At 38.5% G+C, this 23,025-nt stretch overlaps 2 protein-coding genes across 2 annotated transcripts; one reads left to right on the top strand and one right to left on the bottom strand.

The window, feature by feature from the left end:
• Positions 1 to 1,209: 1,209 nt before the first annotated feature.
• LOC121974635 (subtilisin-like protease SBT3.17) lies at positions 1,210 to 3,115 on the bottom strand. The gene is made up of 3 exons (XM_042525783.1): positions 2,766 to 3,115; positions 2,553 to 2,650; positions 1,210 to 1,600 (listed from the first exon to the last, which is right to left on the bottom strand). Exons 1-3 carry the CDS (start codon positions 2,990 to 2,992, stop codon positions 1,491 to 1,493), a joined length of 435 nt encoding a protein of 144 aa, XP_042381717.1. The 5' UTR covers positions 2,993 to 3,115; the 3' UTR covers positions 1,210 to 1,490.
• Positions 3,116 to 8,209: 5,094 nt separating this feature from the next.
• Positions 8,210 to 9,748, top strand: LOC121974634 (U-box domain-containing protein 28-like). The gene has a single exon (XM_042525782.1). It carries the CDS (start codon positions 8,265 to 8,267, stop codon positions 9,582 to 9,584), a length of 1,320 nt encoding a protein of 439 aa, XP_042381716.1. The 5' UTR covers positions 8,210 to 8,264; the 3' UTR covers positions 9,585 to 9,748.
• Positions 9,749 to 23,025: the final 13,277 nt, after the last annotated feature.

Genomic DNA, 23,025 nt, shown 5'->3' with positions numbered 1-23,025 from the left:
GTTAGCATGCCAATTTTGCTCTCGTATACGAGTTGATTGATTTGGTTTTTAGTGTCTGCACATGGACTAATTTTGTCATTCTTCAGAACTTAAAAATAATGTGAAGATAGAAGAGAGAGAAAGAAAAAAAAAAACCTTTTGTGTACATGTAAATTTGATCTCTAGCAGCAACAATAAATAAATGACAGTGAAGCGCTGTCATTGATTCACCGAACCATTTATCAGTCAAGTCACAGAGATAAATTATCAGAACTTGTTTGGGCTTATAGATAAGTCCCTCACTCGATCATCCTGCCTTTCAGTTTCATTCCACTTAACATAAATTCAGAACAAACAAATATTTCAAGTTGTACGAAAAGATGAAATAGCTAGAGCTAGGCTTTGAGATCAGACAGGCAATTCTACAATATTGTGTCGGTGAAGGCTTGCTATATTATGACTGAATAGCAACTAATGTTATCTCATCATTCATGGCATTAAAAGTCATCACTGTCAAGTAGAATATTATGTGTTTGGTTGCAGCAGCGTGCATGCATTGATGCTTTGAATCTAGCAAGTGGAACAACAATACTTTTCTTCTGAAACATCTAAACCAATCAATATGGAGCAGGTTTTGCCAGCTTTCAGAGGTTAAATGACTAGTTGATGCGGTCAACTTTGTTTGTCAATTTACAAACTGACGATGAAACTACATGAGCCTTGTTTTGTTTTTGAAAAGAACAAGAGCTAGCCAAACAATATTAAATAATTCAGTAGGTCAGAAGCTATAATACATGCAAACACCTCAAATTATTCTGGAATTGTAAGTGCCAAAATGTGGTCCAGAGCAACTTTGGAATGAATGGATAAACTTGGCAAAACAACAAGATGCTATTCGCATGAACAGCTTGATCCTATTCAGAATCCACGAATCAAAGTGAGGAAAGAAAATGGAGAATGTGTGGAAGGGGTTTTCTACTTGAATTTATAGACTTTCTTGCTTAAATTTCTGGAAGAAATCGAGCCGCCTCCTACTTTGCTTGAGGTTAGTGAAGTCAAATTCGATCTAAGTAGTAAATGGTTTTACGGTGGAGTCTTTCCTTCCCTTCCCCACCAATGAACCACACGCTCTCGAGGCGAAGCAGGCAACGGTGTTAGACTTTTTAAGCAGACATGTAAGATCAAATTTCAATTGCGACTCTAAGAAAAACTGAAAAATCAAAATTAGAATAATGCGAAGTTGCAAACTTGAGCCTTTCCAAACTCACAAGAGGTAAGTAAATTAACACTCTTCTGAGATAACATCGCAACCGAGGCTCTATCAAAACATAGCACTGGCCAAAACAATGAGAGCAAACGAGAAGTATGAACCAGTTTAGCATTGCCAATGAAACAATTAAGACTGCGCAATCAGTTTCACACATCATATCGAGCGCGACATTATTAGATTTTTATATAAAACTCAAAGTCTCTTATGCACTTACCATTTCTTCATTTACTAGAGTTCACATCTACATGTGCCGTGCGAGACCAAAACCACGAGCACCGGCAGAGGGGCCGGATCCTCCTCCCATGAGGTTCAGAGTCCTACTTGGCATAACCCGAAAAACGCCGGGTTGCTCTGCACGATTCAATTTAATATAGATAAAATTTGGTGAAATAGACTACAACAGTTGATTTTAACAGTCAAAAAATTTGTAAAATCCGTCAAGAAAAGCACAGAGCAGCTGTTATTTGTCTCAGGTTAGCACAAATGTGAACAAACGGAAGCTTAAAAATCCAGGGAACAATATGAATCCCACAATAATAGTTAAATAAAGCCAAAGCACTGGCAATTGGAAAGAAAACCACAACATGTAGACTGAACTAAACAGAAAAGTATTAAGTTTGCTCCGGCTGGCTCAGGGAACTGTATATGCAGTTTCTGTTTGCTTTAGTTTCGTTTGTTTAATTAGAAAATAACCCAATTGACGAAGAGGAAATATGCATTTTGAGTTTTCAAATTCTGCCAAAACAAATAAGAGCTCATCTCTATTGCATAAATTGAGATCCAACTGGAATTAAGTTCTGTTTAGGAAAATTTGCACTTGAAACCTAAATATTAATTGGTTGGAATCAATTAAACCAGTTGAACGTAGCTTATTCAGGAGCATGGTGACAACATCCTATTAGATTGCAGATGTAAATATCTTGAGATTGATCGAGTGATTGGAAGTAGGCCAAGCAGAGTCAATATTACCTTAGTGTTTTCTGATTGCATGATACTTATTTGAGTTTGCAAGTAAATTTTACCTTCTGATCTATATGCATAACTAGCAAGATTTAGAGTTCAAGCCAATCAAAGAACAAGAAAAAAACAGATATGAATGCCAGGGAAAGGCTGACGTTTTGAATTTAGGGAAAGGATTACACTTTTCCTTCAAATCTAGATCCGTAAGAGTAAGATTTTGAGTTCAACGTCGCAACAAACTATTCCAAATCAAATCATTGAGAACAAGAAAAAGATGAAACAGATCTGATTTATTCTTCATGCCAAGAAGCTAAGAAAGAACAAATAATCTAGGAGAACTCACTCGATAATTCCTCGATCTGTGACTTGGTCAGCTTCGCCGAGAATCCACTAGCTGCATGTGTGTAATGATAAATCAGGGATTCCTTGGCGGCTTCCTCGCTGCGAGAGAAATAGAATCAGACCTTTACCAAAAGAAACCCGAATCTTGAAACGCATACCAGGAAACTCAAATTTCCGCAGCGAAATTATAACCCTTGCGAGCAAATCGACAGACCTGCCGAGAACGGCGGCGAGGGTTCGGATGTGGAAGGCCTCGGGTTCTTCAGTCTCGGGCTTTTCTACGAAGACGATTTGGACGGTAGCCTCCTCCGTCTCCGGGAGCTTCGTGGTTGCATCGGCCATGGCGTAGGGCGAGACAGAGAGAGGGGAGGGGTCGAGTAGCACGGCAAGGGAAAGGAGAGAAAGTACGGAGAGAAGGGAGCGGAACGAGGGCATGGTCATCGTCGCCGGAGGAAGTGGGTTTATATAAATCGATTGCCTCGAGTCGGTCTCTTCGGCGTTAAGAAACGAAGGTAAGGAAACTGCCGGCCAAAGTCCAAAATTCGGATGCTGACGTGGCACCACGCGTTGCTGCTGCTGCATTTGGGATGCTTTAATTCGGAGGGCAAATTTGAAAAGACCACCGTGTCAGCATTTTGATCCTCAACATTTTCTGAATTTCCACATTCCACGATATTCATTGACTCGCTTGTGTAGAATTAATAAAACTTTGAGGAATTAAGACGAGGTCAAGTTCGAGGGCCAATTCAGAAGTTTACCTTCCTTAAATCTTAATATTGCAATGGTGATTAAATATTATTCATTAACTCACCTTCCTTAATATTACCATGGGAATTTAATTCCTCAATGTCATTTATAATTTGAGATTATTACGATAAGGCATTTCTTTCTAATATTTCTAAACCTTCAAGAACATGTGTTAGAGAACTATAGAAAGGGGCTTTTAGAGTACATTATCCCTCGCTTGTCCAAGAACTAAAGTGGGAGAGAGGAGTTTGATGTGAGAGCATGGGATATTTGAAGGGTATATTTTTCCAAATATCTCCTTTCTCAAATACCTTCCATTATGAGAAATATTTAAGGAATGATTAGAAATCATCAGGTACTAATCTCTTACGAGGCCTACCAAAATGGTGGGCTACCATTATTTGTTATTTTTTTTATTCAATTAAATTGGAAAAAAATGAACGTTAGAAGAAACAAAATCAAACGTTCGAACGAACAAAAGTCAGAAAAAAATATAAAAAAAAAACAATAACGGAATCAAAAATCAAATAAGAAAAAAGCGAACGTTAATCTCAACGTTTATTTTTTCGAACGTTGGGTAACGTTTATTTCTCCCTATATATACATCGTTTTTTTTTATCTATTTTCATCACTTCCATATTCATTGTCTATCAAAAATTTAAAGAGAAATGGATAAAAATTTTGGTTGGTGAGATATTTGATTGTGAAATTAGGAATATTTGAAAGTGAATATTTGATGGGTGGGATCCATAAATATTTAATTGGTGGTATATTTTATTATGAAATTTGGAATATTTAAATAGTAGAATATTTAAAGAATCATATAAAAATGAGGCCACAAATATTTGAAAAAAAAAAAATCCTAACCTTTTTGGATGCTATGCGAGAAGCTACTAATACGAGTCATCCCAACATCTCCAAGAAAATCCTTTCAAATGAAAGATAAGAGAAGCGGCTACGACTTCCTTCCAAGCTGCCTTAGTCTTAGGATCATTTTTTCAGAGCCACACCATCAAGAGAATACCTAGCTTTGGAGGAAGTGTCCTTGACACCCTGCCAAGGAAAAATCAGCATGATCTTATCAATTTCATGAGAAATATCGTATATGTTGCAAGGATGGAAAAGACTTAGCTTAGCCGCATGTATCTACATATCCCAATGATAAGAATATTTTCTAAATCAAGTTATTTTAAACCTCATAAATGCTAAAGATAATCATTTATGTTATTTTCACAAATCATCTTTCAGTACATTTTATGATACAACTAAAAAAATTGCTACTATAGATCAAATCCATACCAGCAGTTGAAAAACTGCAGCTGAATTTACAAAAATGGCTCTAAAATTGATGCTATACAATAAATTAGCACCAGCAGCTCTCAATAAGATTGAATAAATACCGATCCCATGGACAATACTTAAACTAGCAACCTTTTATATTCACGAAAGTTAAATCAGATTTGTGTTTCCGATGACCTACTCAAACCAACCTAGGTCAATTTAATAAGCTCTAAGTAGTTCCTCTGTCCACTGATTCTCTAGTGTATAATTAGCATGTTCCATGGTATTAACAAGAATAGGTCGATTAAACGTAGGGCTTCTGATTTTCTGAACTGCCCTATTCATGTATTAGTCTTCTGCATTAATTTGCATGTATATGTGCGTTATAATTTGATGGTGTTGGATTTAGTCTCCATAAGGTGTCTTAATAACACATAGATTGTCATGGTAGATGAACCCATTAAATTGATCTAATTTGTGTGTTGAATCACAAATTTATGGTATTGGATGTGGACTATGTGTAGAACTCATTAGCCAATTACCATTAGCATTGATGGATAGCTAATGGGGTTGGGCCATATATATATATATATAGGTGTGATTTTCATAGGAGAGTGGACCGATGCATTTCTTGCTTTCTCCATAGGATCAAGATTACTGAGCCGTTGCCCTCGCACCTACGGAAGATCACACCCTGTAGCTAATTGGTGTTCTGATCTTCATATTCTTCCAACAACAAATAAGGATGAAAATGTCAATAGATTCAGGTGCAGATTTGCAGTTTATGTCTTTATGCTTCCACTTTCGTTTTTCGCATATTTGTCGTAGATCTCCGACAAGATCCTGTGTTGGATCGTATGAATCATTCCTTGTTGATTCATAAACTGTAGCATGGTCATATGGAGGGATATGAAAATCCTATCAGATGGGTCTTGAAAAATATAAAATGGAAAACTTGATTCTCAGAGAACTATAGGGGAGAAGGCACTCAGATGTTTAGAAGGATACTTCAATAAGGAAATCCTATATTTTTCTCCACTAATATGTTAATGAAGCCTAGTTGTGTGCTAAGGCCATATCTTGGACTTTTCAGCCCACCCAAGAGTTTCTCATGTTCTTCAAGAGCAAATAATTTGGACTATCTGGGGAGATTCAGAAATTATTATGCTTATATTGATAAGTGATGGAAATTATGACCAAATAGAAATTTAAGAACTGAGGGGAAAAATTATGTTTAGTGTTGATCAAAACAGCAATGAATTCTGGACCAAATAAAAGTGTACAATCTATATATCTTTTATGTTATTACGCTTTGTCATGAAGCATAAAACCACATAGAGACACTCTCCAAAATTTCCCACTTTTATAAAGAGAGAGGAAGGCTCCTTTTTTCTTTGTTGAGCTCGCAATACTATCCATTTAAAAAGAGCACATTTATTTAACTTTGCATCTATTCCCGATCTACCTTAAACCATATCATAACATGAAAACACGTCATTTATTATGTATCATCAAAGTCTTTGATGCCTATGAAATTCCTTTTTATATGTTATTCTTCGCCATTTTAATATTCGTCTCCCACTTGGAGTTCCACTGCAACAGAGCCATGCACAAAGGCACAGCGTGACAAAGCACCAAAGTAAAAAATGTTGACCTAAACAGAAACAGAAATTGTCTTCCGTATCTGTCATCAATCAGCTGGCCTTACCTAGTAGAAAATAACTTCTACTATTAATAATTACAATGACATGGAGTGTATCTCCAACATGCACTGCGTCTTTACTTAGTTTAATAGGTATCACAGTCCGAGAGTAACTCCAACTTTGACCTTATCACAGACTGCATACACCCAGTTGGCAGAATTACACAGCCTCAGACAGATTATAAACATAAGAAATGTATTTTTTTTATTTATTTTGATGGGTGAGGTGTTGGAGACTTGCCTAACAATATCGATGTATGGGCTATTTTCTAGTACAACTAAGTTTTCTTATGCAATTAGAAAGCAGATGAGAAAGTATATCCAATTAAAATTATCATTGAAGAGTCTAATAAAAAAACATGAGTGCTAGATACTTGTCTCACCTTCTTTGCTCGCCTCTTCAACTTCAAGCTCAATTAAGATTATTAAGAATGTAAACATAAAAGAGTTTATTTCTAGTTTTAGGGATAAATGGTTATATATATATATATACTAAATCCAAGATCTACACAACAATTTCTAAGTTCTTTATCAACTCAGTTGGAAATTCAGATCTGATCTATGGATATAAATAATCACAACTCAACCATATTCCTTGAATTTTTGAATTCTTACCTCAGAATCGAGTCTGATTGTCACGACTTAACAAAGGCAACTACTTTTATATATAGTTGTTTGGTGGCAACTTCACATGTTATCTACCAGCCTACTCATACATATGAATCAAAATATGGATATTGATTGTCATTTTATTGACAACATCCTTACATGGGCATTATTTACTATCGGTAAGATAGAACCGAGAATGACCCAGGCCACCTTAAAATGGTTCTCAGTTTCTCCATTGCTGATTACTCAAAATCCAGCTGACCTGAAGCCTAAGTTCAAGTTAACTATCATTCCAACATTTGACCTCTGGTTTAACTAGTTGGTTGGATCCAATTTTAGAAATTAAACTGACATCCATGATCCATTCATCTTCAGCTAGTCCACCTGGTCTCTGGTTCTAATTTAACCAGTGGTGTGACCTAGTTTGAAATTGCCATTGTTGAACTTCATTCTCCATCATTTTTTCTCAAACTAAATTACAACATATTTATAAAATTTATTGTATAGCCTAGCTTACATTAATTCTTAAGGCTCAAACCCCAGTAAAATTATTATCATTCTAGCAGGAGCCAAATTTTATAGTTTTTGTGTAATAATTATAACTATTTTTTTTTTATATTTATAGTATGTTAAGTTGTTATTGAAGTATGTTTTTAAACATGTATGATCTTTCATTACTAAATAGATATAATAATAAAAGTTCTTCATGCATAGTGTAAAAATAAAAAATAAAAAATAAAAAATTGAAACATAAAAATACACTGAATTAGGATAGAATCTAGGAATTAGATTGATAAAAGTTGAAGAATAAATTGAAATTTCTTATTTAGTTAGCAGAAGTTTAGAGGCTGACATATCACGATATCAACTTTTTTTATATTTCTAAATCTTATCACTAAATGAAATAAAGCCGTAATATGACATTGATTTTAGAGGATAACATACTACCTATAAATTGAAAGTAATATAATATGTATATTTTGAATATTTAAATCAAATTATAAATCTATATTTTCTATTACACTTGTTCGTGTCTAAAAAAATTTGTAATTATAAAAAGTTTTATTTATTTATAATTCACCAAATTTTAGTCATCTAAAAGTACATTTCAGAATTTTTTTTAAAATAAAACAAATTTTCTAGAAACTATTTATATGAAATTAAATCAAACCTGGTGAGAGAGAGAGAGAGAGTAAGTGGGCCCCTACATCCATTCCTTTAAGTTGCTTTGCCTTTTGACCGTTGAAAGCTGACGTCGAATCCCGGAGTATCTTTCCTTCTCTCTCTACGCTGTTATAAAGACGAAGGAAACAAGAGAAAGGGGGAAGGGGAAGATATCAAAACGAATCAAATTAAATCAAAACAGATTTATAGATGGGGAGACGGAGAGAGAAGGGTGGGAAGTTAGAAGGTCTGGAGGTGAAGTTACCCACCTTCTTCCGCTGCCCGATATCGCTGGAGGTGATGCGGTCACCCGTTAGCTTGTCCACCGGCGTCACCTACGACCGCTCCTCCATCCAGAGCTGGATCGATTCCGGCCACCGGACCTGCCCTGCCACCCGCCTCCCACTCCCCTCCCCTGTTCACCTCGTTCCCAACCTCACCCTCCGACGCCTCATCCGCCTCTGGTCCTCCTCTTCATCTTCCTCTCCGCACCTCCTCCCTCCCGTGGCGCCCCCATCGCATTCCCCCGCACCCTCCATCGATGATCTCCTTCTTCATCTCCGATCCCTCTCCCTCTTCGACCCCCTCCCCCTTCTCCACCGCCTCTCCGCCTTCCTCTCCACCTCCCATGATTCTGACAAGAACCGCCTCGCTTCCTCCCCCTTTTTCGCCCCCGCCCTCGTTTCCTTCCTCGCCGACAGTACGGCCGGATCCGAAGTGTCGCGGTTGGCCACCGAGATTCTCGCCTTGGTCCTGGGAATGGAATACACCGACGATCGCGGAAGGGAGATCGTTATCGAAGCGATCCTCGCCGACCTCGACGGTGCCGTAGCCGCCCTGATCGAAATCCTTCGGGGCGACGAGTCGCAACTTAGATCTCGAATCGATGCCGCCAAGGTTCTCGAGTCGATCCTCTCGTCCTCTTCCTGCGACGGGGATAAAACGATCTCGATCGTGGAGAAGCCATATCTATTTCCCGAGCTGATCCGCCTCTTACTAATCGACGACGACCGCGGCGCGGTGGACCCTGAAGCCGCCGACTCTGGGCTGCGGTGCTTACTTGCGGTGACCAAGGGAAGGCACGCGAAGGCGCTGTTGGTGCGGGCCGGGGCGGTGCCGGTGCTGACGAGGATTCTGGTCGCCGCCGAGGTACCGGCCGAGGCAGCGGAGCTGGCGCTGCGGGCAATGGAGGTAGCCGCCGGCAGCGCAGAGGGACGGGCAGCGATCTGCGAAGAGGCGGAGGCGTGCGTGCGGGCGGTGATGGGGCGATTGATGAAGGTGAGGCGGGAGGGGAAGGAGGCGGCTGTGTCGGTGCTGTGGACGGCGTGCGTAGCCGAGGGGAACCGGAGGGCGAGGGAGGCGGTATCGGAGGCGAAGGGCGGCGCTGTGAAGATACTGATGGTGATGCAAGGGGAGTGCTCGCCGGCGGCGGCGAGGATGGCGGGCGAACTGCTGAAGATCTTTAGGGTAGACGCCAAGGGCTGCTGCGTTGGCTACCACACCAAGAGCACTCACATAATGCCTTACTAATAATGCTCTAACTTAATCTCAAGGCATGTTTTTGCAGCTAATTAGGTGATAATGATGCCTGTTGTAAATGGGTAGACATTAATCTCATTAATTTTGGGATTATGGAAATCACATAAAATAAAGGGTAAAGTTTTGTTTAATAAAACAACCAAAGTTTGATATAACTCATGTCTGTATAGGTCCATCTCATCATTACAATAGCTTAGCTTGTCCTTTTTTTTAATTACTATTGAATTATATTTTAAGTATGATTAAATTAATACAAAATATTCATTGAAAATTTGTTTATAAATTCACTTTATAATTTTAGAGAAATTGGGAAGACATTTTTTTTTGCATCGTGATCTAAAAAGGTCGAGGAAATTTGAAGCTTTTAAAATATTCAACTTATGCCTCTTTACTTTTTGACCACTTTATCCTTTTTCTTGGTCTCATAGATCACTTTGTTCTTGATTATTGGAAATTTTCAGCTTTAGCGTAAAAAGGAGCTTACTTATGCTCAACTCCGAAGAGAAATTAGATCTTAAAATTCTCAATTAATGTTAAATAAAAACTTACAATTTTAATCTGAATTAATTTTTTTTAATTTTGAAACTGAAATTTAATAATAAACAACTAAACGAAGTGCTCATACTAGGACTTAATTAGACCAACATCTCGTCGGTGAAGAACCTTTATAAACCTTACCTACGATTGCATATCATATCGCATATGCAAAGGCCTCAAAAAGCCTGAAGAGAAAAAGAAGTGTCATTCAAAGAATGTGTGTCTGCTTTATGTGTTGCATGGAAAAGGAGGTAAAGTTTGAAGATATACCAACAACAAGGTGCTCTCTCTTTAAATTGTGTTCTAAGGTGCAACCTCATCAAGATTCATCTCGATCTCCAATGGAAGAAAAAACAAAGGGAAAGAAGATGCTCCGAAATCAATCCAAATGACCCATGTGGAGAAGACAAATATAAAGTCAATAAGATATTGATGACATCAAAGGAGAGTCTTGGCGCAACGGTAAAATTATTATCATGTGATCAAAAGGTCACGAGTTTGAATCTTGAAAATAGCCTCTTGCAAAAAGTAAGGCAAGACGTACAATGGATTTTTTCTCGAGACCCCGCATGACGGGAGCTTCGTGCACTGGGCTATCTTTTTTTTTTTAAGACATTGATGACATTGTTATTTACTCGCTTGGGCTTCTCCTCTCCCAATGCCTTTGGAGTTGAAGCTGTGACAATCTCCTAGTTGGTCAATATACGGTGGCCTGTGACGCAAAGCAAGTCAACGGGAGTCGGTGTTATTGACGTACCTCCAATGAACAAGTTAGTAATGAGTTGAGAAATGAAACTCACAGACATGGGAGAGAGAGTGCAATCGTTATATCCGCGTGTAAGAAAAAACCATCATACCTTTCACTTACCTCAATCGATCCTTATATAGTCGAAGGAAATCTTTACGTGGGATGCCACATGCTCACTAAATGTCTGCCTGAGAGGCAATTAGGGTACCGGAGAAGACAGTCATTGATGTTGGAGGATCGGTGGCCGGCTTGAAGGGGGGTTGGATAGACGGCACCCCCAAATCGTTCGCTTTCTACGTATTTGTTAGTTGCGCAGCGGAATACAAATAATACAAACACAAATACGAAAGCTAAATACAAATACAAAGAACAAGAAAGAGCAAGCAAACCAACACGCGCCGATTTACGTGGTTCGGAGATAAAGCTCCTACTCCACGGCGTCTCCGTAAGGTGGACGATCCCTATCCGTCGGTGGATTACTCCCCGGAAGACCTCCGGCTAGCTCAAACCTCCTTGTGGGTGGAGAAACCTCACCACAACACTCGCCAACAACACTTGGACACAAGGGAACCTTGAGCACTTTGGTGACTACTAATTAGGCTTTAACCAAGTCTAATATCGTCACCTTGGCCGGCCATACCAAGCTCCTTCTTATAGAGCTTGGAACAAATCAGAACCTGATTTGCCCGTTACCAGTCGACTGGTCCTTGCACCAGTCGACTGATGCCAGCCCAACGGCTCTCTCAACGGCTATCTGCTACAGTGCACCAGTCGACTGCTACAGTACGCTACAGTAACTGCTACAGTGCGCTACAGAAACTGCTATAGTGCCGCTACAGTAAAACCCTAAAACTAGGATTTTACTCCGAGTACAATCTCTCATGCACTCGTACCCTCGCGACTCATTTGACTCTTCTTTGCAGCCTTGACCTCTTGCCTTCAAGCCTACTTCCTTTGGCTCTCGTCCCTCGGATGCATCCAAGCCCGCGGCTTGTCTCCAATGCCATCCTTCGCGTATGCCTCGAAGTCGCTTCCCTCGGCCATTGTCCTTGCTGCCTTGTCCATGGTCCCTCGGATGCTCCATCCTTCACCGGACCCGAATCTGTCAACCTGAGTCACATGTGTCACCTGCAGTCCTGCACAACTCAAGTACACATATCAAATAACAAGGGTAAACCTAACTTAAACCCTTTGCCCAAACACCAAAATACATGGTCCCACGAACCATTGGGATTGCTCCAACAATTGAATCGTATGTTGATATAGTCAAGCGGAATCTCCATGCAGGATACCACGTGCCTACCAACTGTGTTACCTACGAGGCGGTTAGAGCACTGGAGGTGACAACCATTGGACCGTACCTTGACACCGTCGAGTCCTTGACTAGGTGTCACCTTTTGTCCGAGTTGTTGAAGGTTGTCGGGCCATTGGCCAGGTGATGAGCATAGATTATGCATATTTCTAAACATTAATTATCATACATTTACTTACATTTTATGAGCATGATTTATATTATCGCATCTTATTTCTATGTGATTTCGTTATTTTTACTCTTTTAGTTCGGAGAATGACACTTTTTTTATTTTAATTGATAGGATGTCTTTCGAGAGCATAAATGGAGCATAAACCCCTTGGAATGTGTTTTCTTTGATATCATGTTAGCTCCTATAAATTTGTAAGTTTCGGAATTTGCTTAGTGTGCTTGTGCTTACTCTTGATTCACATTATGATAGTTTAGTAATCTATATGTATGATATGAATTTGTATGCTTACGTTTAAGTTTATGATTATGTCATGTCTAAGTTGCTATACATGCTCATGCTATGTTGATGTACAAGTTTATACTTAAGCTTATGTTATGAATATTGCACGCTTGTGCTTAAGTTTATGTCATGTTCTTCTTATGTCTGATTATGATACCTTAAGGTGATAGAGGTAAATTACGAAATTCAAGGTTTAGGTATATGTTTATGTTTGTTCTTACATCTTATCATGATAACATTTATAGGTTACATGTTAAGTTTGTGAATCCTTAGGATTTAACATGCTATGAAGATAATTACAATAATGATAAAGATTTAATGTGGATACCGGGAGAGAGAAGGCCTCAGAGGGAGCTCGTTTACGGAAAAATACCCCAAAAGAAGCCCAATATTGAGTAAGTTGACTGTAATAAGGTGATAATAATAATGATAAAGATTTAATAAGGATACCGTAAGGAAAAGACCCCAGAGGAAGCCCATTTACGGAAAAAGGCCCCCAAAGAGAGTCCATTTACGAGAAAATACCCCAAAGGAAACCCGTTTACGAGAAAAGGCCCCAGAGGGAGCCCGTTTGCGGAAAAAAAAGCCCGAGAGGGAGCCGAATATCGGGTAAGTTGACTGTGACAAAATGATAATGATTTGATGAAAATACTGTGAGGGAAAAGATCCCAAAGAGACTCCATTTACAGGTCAGGGCCCTAGAGGGAGCCCAACACCATATTTCCATAGGGCATGGTCCAGTGATAAAAGGGTTATTGGAGACCTCGCCAAAGACACAGTAACGGAAAAGTGGTTGTTGATGTCCTGTCGCTTGATACCATGATTTTATATGCTAAGATTGATCAATCGACCCTATGATGATAGCTAGTCACTATCAACGATTCAACCTTGCCTTAAAAAGATTTTAAGATATATAATCCTTTTTAGAAACATGGTTGTGAACGTGGCGTCATGGTGTGCCAATATGCTTATGCCTATGCTTATGTACCTGCTAGACCTTTTCACGGTTCGGAACTAACGGTTCGACGATTCTGAATCATTGGTTCGACGGTTCCAGGCAGGTCAACCCTTAACCTTAACAACCCAAGACGGTTATAATTCACGATTCGAAACCGCTGGTTCACTATTAGCCACGATTCAAGATTATTATATTTAAAAAATTAAAAATTATAAATTTAAATTTGATGTAAAAAAGGCTAGCACTTATTTAAGTTATCTATGTATCCCCTTAGGGTATAGGGAAATCAAAGCTCACATAGTTCTTTTATATTTTTATCCTTTTACATTGTCACTCACTTCCATTTCCCGTTGATATGGGTTATGATGGGTAGGTTTGGAAGATGATGTAGATATTGAAGTTAAGATGAGGTGGCGGTCAAGGTGGGAATAGGGTGATATTTGCTACTCAACTCCGTTGGGCGCCTCATAGTAGAAGTGCTGAGGTTAGGCCTGGATGTTCCCTGAATAGAACGCTTGGATAAGGTCGACTGATTATAAATCCGATTAAACGTGAGGCTGTTCGTGTGTGCTCGACTAGGCAAAGCCTGGACGAGCCTAAAGACACTTAGCCTTATGCACAGTTCTTAACATATGATTAGCCTAATGAAGGTCGAACAAACAGAAGACTCTTTGTACACGCTCGACTAGGCAAAGCCCGAATGAGCCTAAAGACACTCAGTCTTATGCACAGTTTTTAACATATGATTGGCTGAACGAATGCCAAATGAATAGAAGGTTCTTTATACACGCTCGACCGAGCAAAGCTAGGACTAGCCTAAAGACACTCAACCTTATGCATAGTCATTAACATATGATTGGCCGAACGAAGGCCGAACGAACAGAAGGCTCTTTGTACATGCTTGACCGGGCAAATCCCGAACAAGCCTAAAGACACTCATCCTTATGCACAGTCATTAACATATGATTGGACGGACGAAGGCTAAACAAACAGAAGACTCTTCATACATGCTCGACTGGGAAAATCCTAGATGAGCCTAAAGATACTCAGCCTTATGCACAATCATTAGCATATGATTGATCGGACGAAGGTCGAACAAACAGAAGACTCTTTATACATGATCGACCGGGCAAAGCCTGAACAAGCTTAAAACACTTAACTTCACCCAAAGTTCTTAAAATATGATTGGCTAGGCAGAGGCCAATCGAATAAAAGGCACCATATATACTCAACTGGGTGAAGCTTAGGAAAGTTCAAAGGTACTCAACTTGATGAGAATTTCAATGCGCGACCGGCTCAATGACCGGTCAAAATATGCTTAACAGAAGGTATTCTCAATACACAACCAACTCAATGACCAACCAAAATATGCTCAACAGAAGGTATTCTCAATGTACGACCCACTAAATGATCGGTTGAAGTATGTTCAACAAAAGGTATTCTCAATACACGACCAACTTAATGACCGGTTGAAATATGTTCAACAGAAGGTACTCTCAATGCACGACCGGCTTAAGGACCAGCTGAAGCATGTTCAACTGACGCTATTCTCAATGTACGACAGGCTCGGTGACAGGCTGAAGTATGTTCAACAAGAGGTATTGTGAGCATCTGGTCAGTATTCACGAGTTCGATCGACTCAGTGATAGTCCGAGGCATATCTGAGAGACAAACAACAAACAATATCTTAACAGCTTGGCAGTTTGTCGGAGGATATTACTTCAAAGCTTCTTCCTTAATTGATCGGTTGTAACAACACATTTCCTTCATAAACAACAAAGGAGGTACATCTAGGGTAGAAAAAAGATTCCTCGGAGAATTATCGTATGAGGCCCAGGCTGTACTACTTCCATCTTCTAACAAACTCGTAAGTACCGAGGGGCCACCTCACGATCTATTGATCGGTTGTAACAACACATTTCCTTCATAAACGACAAGAAAGGTACATCTGGGGTAGAAAAAAAATTTCTCAGAGAATTATTGCATGAGGCTTAGCCTGTACTTATTCTATTTTCTAAAAAACTCCCAAGTACTGAGGGACCACCTAATGATCGCGGAGGTTAAGTGAAGTGGCATAAAAAAGGGAATCCTCTCCGCTGGTAAGGTACACAAACATTTGCATTTGAACTTTACTATCACGCAAGCACTTTCTCTACCACTGTTCTTCTTCTTCTCCATCAGATTCGTACTAATTTGAGCATCGGAGGTTTTGCCAGGGATCCCCACCCCGGTCTTAGTCACTAACGTTATGTTAGATCATCAGATTGTGTGCAAGATTGGAAGGAGATTCCCTCTCGGTGATTGTAAGTCCAACTTCGGTCAACAACCAAGCCACCATCAACACTAGCGTGTCATCTCTCAGCTTTCAAACATGATCAAATTTGATGTTGTCTGTGGGAATCTTCGCCTGAATCTGAAGCTTCGGGATAGAAGAGGATGGAAAACTTACCACCATTTCTTTAACACCGGAAGAATTAGAAATGATAGTGGAGGCTCGAGTGCAAAAGGTTTTACAACAACAAGCAAACACTGGAGGTACTTTGCCTCCACCAAATCTGGCGGCATCAACAACAACCCATCAATGGGAAAAAGGGAGACAAGAAGAGGGTCTTACTCGTTTGCTTCCTGCACCTTTTTCTCCGATTTGTTCTCATGTACTATTTCGTACTCCGGTGGAGCAGTTGGCACAAGGAGGGGCGCTCCAAGAGTCTTCAAGGGAAGCACCTGCACGAGATCGCCGCAAAGGAAAAGCAGTAGCAAGTGATAGCTCCCTTGAGTGAATTGCTACCTCATTCTCTCAAAGAGTGATGGATGATCCCCTGCCAAAGCATTATCAGAATTTGAATATTGGAGAATACTCAGGAACGACTTATCCAGAAGATCATCTCCTCAAATTTGAGCACACCACCCTTCTTCAGCAATTAACGGATGGTGTAAAATATCGAATGTTTCTCATCACCTTCGATGGAGTAGCTCAACGATGATTCAAACGATTACCAGACAATTCTATTCGTCGATTCAAGAATTTCCACAAGGTATTTCTCCATCACTTTTCTAGTAATCGATGATATCGTAAAACTCCTTGGAGCCTCTTTTCACTCAAATAGGGACCCAAGGAGTCCATTTGAGCCTATATCAAAAGGTTGAATCAGGTGACCATGGATGTTCCTACATCCGCCACAGAGATGCTGGTAAATGCTTTTTCTCAAGGACTTAATGATAATGAGTATTTTTAAGGATTTGGTTAAAAAATCTTCAGCCAACTTTGATCTATTAATTAAAAAAGCAACTAAATTTATTAATGTAAAAGAAGTACAAGCTGCTCATAGGAAGGAGGCCCCCACGCCCGCTCCTGTTCCTGCCAGTAAAAGGCCAATGTTGTTTGCTCCTCCTCCTAAGTGACCCCGCGCGGGTCCTCAATATTATCATCCAGAGACACGACCGCAAGTTGATCAACATGTGGAGATTACTAGAGAAGCTCCATGAAGATGGTGCACCTATCATCGGCCTTCCACCCATAACACAGAAGATTACTACACTCTGCGAAATCAACAGAATAATCCTCTACATCATCGGCATTCTCCAGCACCTAATCGCCGACCTTACCAGCCCAACAGTCCTCTCATAATTGAGTATCAGGTGGTTGAGCAACAACCAAGAGCGCCCCAACAACAGGCTGATCAAACTCAAGCTCCTGTTCGAACTTGACAAGAGTAGCGAGGGCAACCCTCAATGTGGCAAGAAGAGAATCATAGCAATGCCGCTAGAGGAAGCATTAATATGATAGTTGGATGGTCTATTGATGGTGACTCCAATCGAGCAGAGGTTCCAGGAAACCCGACAACTATATGAAGGGAAAATCACCGTCTACATGGGCATTACTGCAAAAGTAGCAGCTATTGCAGTGAGAGATGTTTATCCTCTGATAAGAATAAAACATGAATTTTGAGCAATTGTCTTTACATACCAAGTTTAAAAAGAACTAGATTTCAGTTTATAAACTATTCAAAAGAACTTGATATTTTATTTTTTTATAACAAAGTTGTTATCAAGATAAATAAGGAAGTTATTTGTTTTGGTACGTTGGTTGACAATATATAATCCAATAGCTCCCACGATACAACAAATGAAAATTAATAACACATCTTCTAACTCTAATAAGAGAAAGCAACATTCGGAAATGAACCAATCATATCTTTGACATCTAATGCTAGGTCATATTGGCTTGAGTAGAATTCAAAGGATAATAGTCAATGAACTTTTGGGTTTATTGACGGTGGAAAACTTTTCAACCTACGAGTCTTACTTGAAAGGAAAAAATGACCAAGAGGTTTTTTAAGTCTAAGGGGTATAAAGCCAAAGAAGTGTTGGAATTGATTCATTCTGATTTGTGAGGACTTATAACTATCCAGGCAAACGGTGGTTTCGAATATTTCATCTCTTTTATAGACGACTATTTGAGATACGGGTACATTTACTTGATGCGCTGCAAGTCTATGTACTTTGATAAGTTCAAAGAGTACAAGGCTGATGTAGAAAAATGTCAAGGTAAAAGTATCAAGACACTGTAGTGAGATCGTAGTGGCGAGTACCTCTTAGGAGAATTTAGGAGTCACTTATCAGAAATCGGGATTCAATCCCAACTAACTGCACCTGGTATACCCCAACAGAATGGTGTGACAGAAAGAAGGTATAAGACTTTCATGAAAATGATTAGATCGATGATGAGCTATTCAGAAATACCAAATTCATTTTGAAGATATACTCTGGAAATGGAAGTGAACATAGTACCTTCTAAGTTAGTACTCTCTACTCCCATAGAATTGTAGAATGGGCGTAAGCCTAGTCTGAATCATATTCGGATTTGGGGTAGTCCAGCACTTGTGCTGAAAGGAGACACTGATAAGTTGGACAGGAGTTCATTTGTTTGTGGGTTATCCCAGAGAAACAAAAGAATGTTTATAGTCATAAAAATCAGAAGGTCATTATTAGCACCAATGCTCGATTTTTAGAAGAGGACTATGTAATGAACCATAAGCCTATAAGTAAATTTATTCTTAAGGAAATAATAAAGGACACGTCTAATCTAGTATCAACTGTACAAGATGAAATATCACAAGAAACTGTAACACGTATCATAAATGATACATAATTGCATAAAGTGTCTTGTCGTAGTGGGAGGGTTATTAGGCAACTTGAAAGATTCATGTTTTGGAAGAGTCTTTGGACTTGATCCTTGGTGAACATGAACCTGATCCCCAGACATATGATGAAGCACTCCAAGATAAAGATGCAGCATCTTGACAAAGAGAAATGAATACTGAAATAGAATCTATGTATTCTAATAGAGTATGAGAACTTATAAAACCACCAAATGGTGTAAAAGTCATTGGGTGAAAATAAATTTATAATAGAAAAGAGGGACAGACGGGAAGGTTGAAACTTTCAAAGCAAGGCTTGTTGAAAAAGGAAAACCTTTTACCAATAGTCATGCTTAAGTCTATCCGGATTCTTTTATCTATTGCTGCTCATATGGATTATGAGAGTTGGCAAGTGGATGTCAAGACAGCTTTCCTTAATGGAAGTCTTAAAGGAAGCATCCATATGAAGCAACCAGAGGGGTTCATTGCAAAGGGCAAAGAACATTTAGTATGTAAGCTCAATCGGTCTATTTATGGACTGAAGTAAAGCTTCAAGGTCTTGGAACATCCGGTTTAATGGAGTAATCCAGACCTATGGATTTATTCAGTGTCCAAATAAGTCTTGCGTATACAAGAAGTGTGATGGAAACGTCGTGGTATTTCTTGTACTATACGTAGATGATATTTTTGGTAGTTGGAAACAATATCAAAGTGTTGTCAGAAGTAAGGGTATGGTTGTCCAAGCAATTCAATATGAAGGACTTGGGAGAATGCACACATATTCTCGGGATCAAAGAGATCGCAAGAAAAAAATATTGTGCTTATCCCGAGCTTCATACTATCCTAGCTCATTTTAGCATGCAAGACTCCATGAAATGTTTTTTTACCTTTTGGGCATGGAGAATCTTTATCTAAATAGATGTCCCCGAAGACATCAAAATAGATAGAGGACATGAAGGCAGTTTCTTATGTTTCGGCTATCGGAAGCCTAATGTATGTAATGCTGTGTACGAGACTGGATATCTATTTTGCCCAGGACATAGTTAACAGATATCGAAGTAACCCAGGACCAGGACACTAGATTGCCGTAAAACATATATTAAAGTACCTTAGAGGGACTAGAGATTATATGCTAGTTTACAAGGCAAATAATTTGATCCCTATGGGTTACACGGATTTTGACTTCCAATCAGATAGGGACAATAGTAAGTCGACCTTGGGGTTTTGTGTTTACTTTAGGAGGTAAAGCTATAACAATGGAGGAGTGTTAAGCATAGATGTTTTTCGGACTCCACCATAGAAGCTGAATATGTGGCAGCCTCTGAGGCAACCATAGAAGCTGAATGACTCAGAAACTTCATAATGGACTTAGATATGATTTCTGGTTTGTCCAAAAATTATTATAATTTATTGTAATAATAATGGTGCAGCAGTAAACTCGAAGAAACCATAAGTTCATAAGGCAAGTAAACACAATAGAGCGCAAGTACCACCCAATACGAGACATCGTATAACGATGAGAAGTTGTTGCCGCCTAGATTGCATCAGATGATAACCTGAGAGATCCTTTCACTAAGGCCCTTAAGGCAAGAACTTTTGATGGGCATGTTAAAGGGTTGGGAATCAGATGTATGGCAGGGGATATGGTAGCATAGTCTTTTAGTATAAGTGGAGATTGTTAGAGTGTATACTAAAAGCCTAGCTTTTTGTATAAACATTTATTTAGAAATAAGAATCACATTGGTCAAATGTCTACATTTATATGCTAAGTGTAGTTGTTTAATTAGTTTATATTGTAGATAACATGGTGTGTGGTGTCACACGTAGAAGATCATGTTATCAATTCCTTATAAATTATAAACAGTAACTTACGACTAAAATGGAAAGAAACAAACCATTGGAATAGTCGTAGTGTAATTTAGTATTAGTTTATCTTAACTATAAAATTACACTAGTACATTCTGAGTGTATTGAGCAGGATCATTTAAGGTTATTAGAGTGTATACTAAAAGTCTAGCTTTTTGTATAAACATTTATTTAAAAATAAGAATCACATTGGTCAAGTGTCTACATTTATATATACTGAGTGTAGTTGTTCAATTAATTTATATTGTAGATAACACGGTGTGTGGTGTCACACATAGGAGATCATGTTATCAGTTCTTTATAAATTATAAACAGTAGCTCACGACTAAGATGGAAAGGAACAAACCATTGGAATAGTCGTAGTGTAATTAGGTATTAGTTTGTCTTGACTAATAAATTACACTAGTACACTCTAAGTGTATTGAGCAGGATCATTTAAGGAAAGTTCTTTTTATACTGATTTAATAAAAGAACAAGTTCTTAGTTATTATGGAATGTGTGCTCTTAATCCTAATATAATAACAAACACATATGTTTCTTGCATCCCTTGGAGCTTGGTGGTGGTGACCGGACCTCTACTTCTCTTGGAGAATTGATGGTGGTCGAATCTAGCTTGGAGAAGAAGGAGCTTGGTGGTTCTCGTCTTGGAAGATCGTTGCCCACATAACGTCCGAGATTAGAAGAGGAATACGGTAAAAGATCAAGAGGTTATTTGCTTACAAAGAAAGGTATAACTAGTAATTGTTTTCCGCATTATACTAGTTTTCTTTGTATAGTTATTTTTAGAAATACCAAACACAAAAGGCATATGATTCTAGAGTTTCGAATTTGTAATTCGAGTTTGTGTTTTTTGTTTTGTTTTTTTGAATTTGTGATTCGATTGTTCTTTTTGGTTAAACCTAATGTTATTTTAGAAAATTAAATATTGAATTTCTATTAAAGGCTTTGTCGAGACAGTGGTGGACAATCTCATACCCAAGAAGGCCTTGTGCCTCGCCATATTTGACCTGGGAGCTAATTTTAGAAATAAATATTTAATTAACTTTGTAACATAGGTTGGACTTAGATCAATAGTGTTAAGTTCCGCTTGCGATCTAAGTCTAAATCATTAAGAACAGATAAGTTAAATTTGGAATTAATAATGTTAAGTTTCGTTTGCGATTCCTAATTTAATTTCTAAAGAACACAATATATAGGTCGTTTAGGAAAGGTTCGACACTTGTACAAAATTTTTGTACAGTAGAACCGGTACGATCTTCCTAAGACCAACCAACAAAGGTAAGTTCTTTTTATGCTGACTTAATAAAAGAACAAGACCTTAGTTATTATGGAAGTATGTGCTCTTAATCCTAATATAATAACAAACACATATATTTAGTATTTATTTCTTTGATTTATCAGAGGGTGAGATTTAGCTCGATAAATCAATAGGCCCGATAAGTTGGGAAATGATATTACTTATAGTGTGTATTGTTGATTATAGAAGAAACTGTGTCCTAGTAATCTAGGTTGATAATGTCTCCAAGAGGAGTTCATAAGAATTGTCATGTTAAACCCTGCAGGTGGACTTAGTCCGACATGACAATAAGCTAGGTTGAGTGGTACTACTCTTGGACAAAGATATTAATTAAAATGAGTTATCAGTAACTCAATTAATTAATGGACATCCGACATCTTAAACACAGGGAGACTAACACACTCATAATAAGAAGGAGCCCAAAATGTACTTTGGGATTAGTGCGGTAGTTCAATATTAATTCTTTAGTGGTATGAATTATTATTGATGAAATTAAGTTGAGTGTTCGGGGCGAACACGGGAAGCTTAATTTCATCGGAAGACCAAAACAAATTCCTCCTCTCGGTCCCTATTGTAGCCTCTTGTATATAGAGAATTATATCCACCTATATCCACTTTTCTACCCACCTTGAGATGGCCGCCAAGCTAGCTTGGAGCCCAAGCTAGGGCCAGCCAAAGCTAAAGGTGGAGCCAATTTAAGGTGGCCAGCCAAAGCTTGGATCCCAAGCTTAGGTGGTCGACCACTAGAACAATAGAAGAGATTTTATTTAAAAATTTTCTTATGTGGATTCCATTGTTTTAAAAGAGAGTTTAAAATTTAAATCTTTCCTTTTATAGCTTTCTACAAAAGATTAAGAAAATATTTGATATCTTTCTTTATTTGTAGATTGAAAGGAAGATTTTAATTTTGAGAAAACTTTCCTTTTTTAACCATGTTCATGATTTAAAAAGAGAGTTTTAAAATTAAATATTTCCTTTTATAAGTTTCTACAAAAGATTAAGAAAATATTTGATATATTTCCTTATTGTATATTGAAAGGATAATTTTAATTTTAGAGAAAACTTTCCTTTTTGGAAATCATCCACATGTTTTAATAGAGAGATTTTAATTTATAAAATTTC

Source organism: Zingiber officinale, chromosome 4B (genome assembly GCF_018446385.1).
Source record: "Zingiber officinale cultivar Zhangliang chromosome 4B, Zo_v1.1, whole genome shotgun sequence".
Lineage (NCBI taxonomy): Eukaryota > Viridiplantae > Streptophyta > Magnoliopsida > Zingiberales > Zingiberaceae > Zingiber > Zingiber officinale.
Note: the sequence above shows the minus strand (reverse complement) of the source record. Positions and strands in the feature narration are given on the sequence as shown.

Coding starts and splice junctions, on each gene's coding strand:
- LOC121974635 (XM_042525783.1), bottom strand. CDS start 2,992: ATGACCATGCCCTCGTTCCGCTCCCTTCTCTCCGTACTTTCTCTCCTT. Junction 2,651..2,765: donor CTCGCCGCCGTTCTCGGCAG/GTCTGTCGATTT, acceptor TTTCTCTCGCAG/CGAGGAAGCCGCCAAGGAAT. Junction 1,601..2,552: donor ACAGATCGAGGAATTATCGA/GTGAGTTCTCCT, acceptor TGAATCGTGCAG/AGCAACCCGGCGTTTTTCGG.
- LOC121974634 (XM_042525782.1), top strand. CDS start 8,265: ATGGGGAGACGGAGAGAGAAGGGTGGGAAGTTAGAAGGTCTGGAGGTG.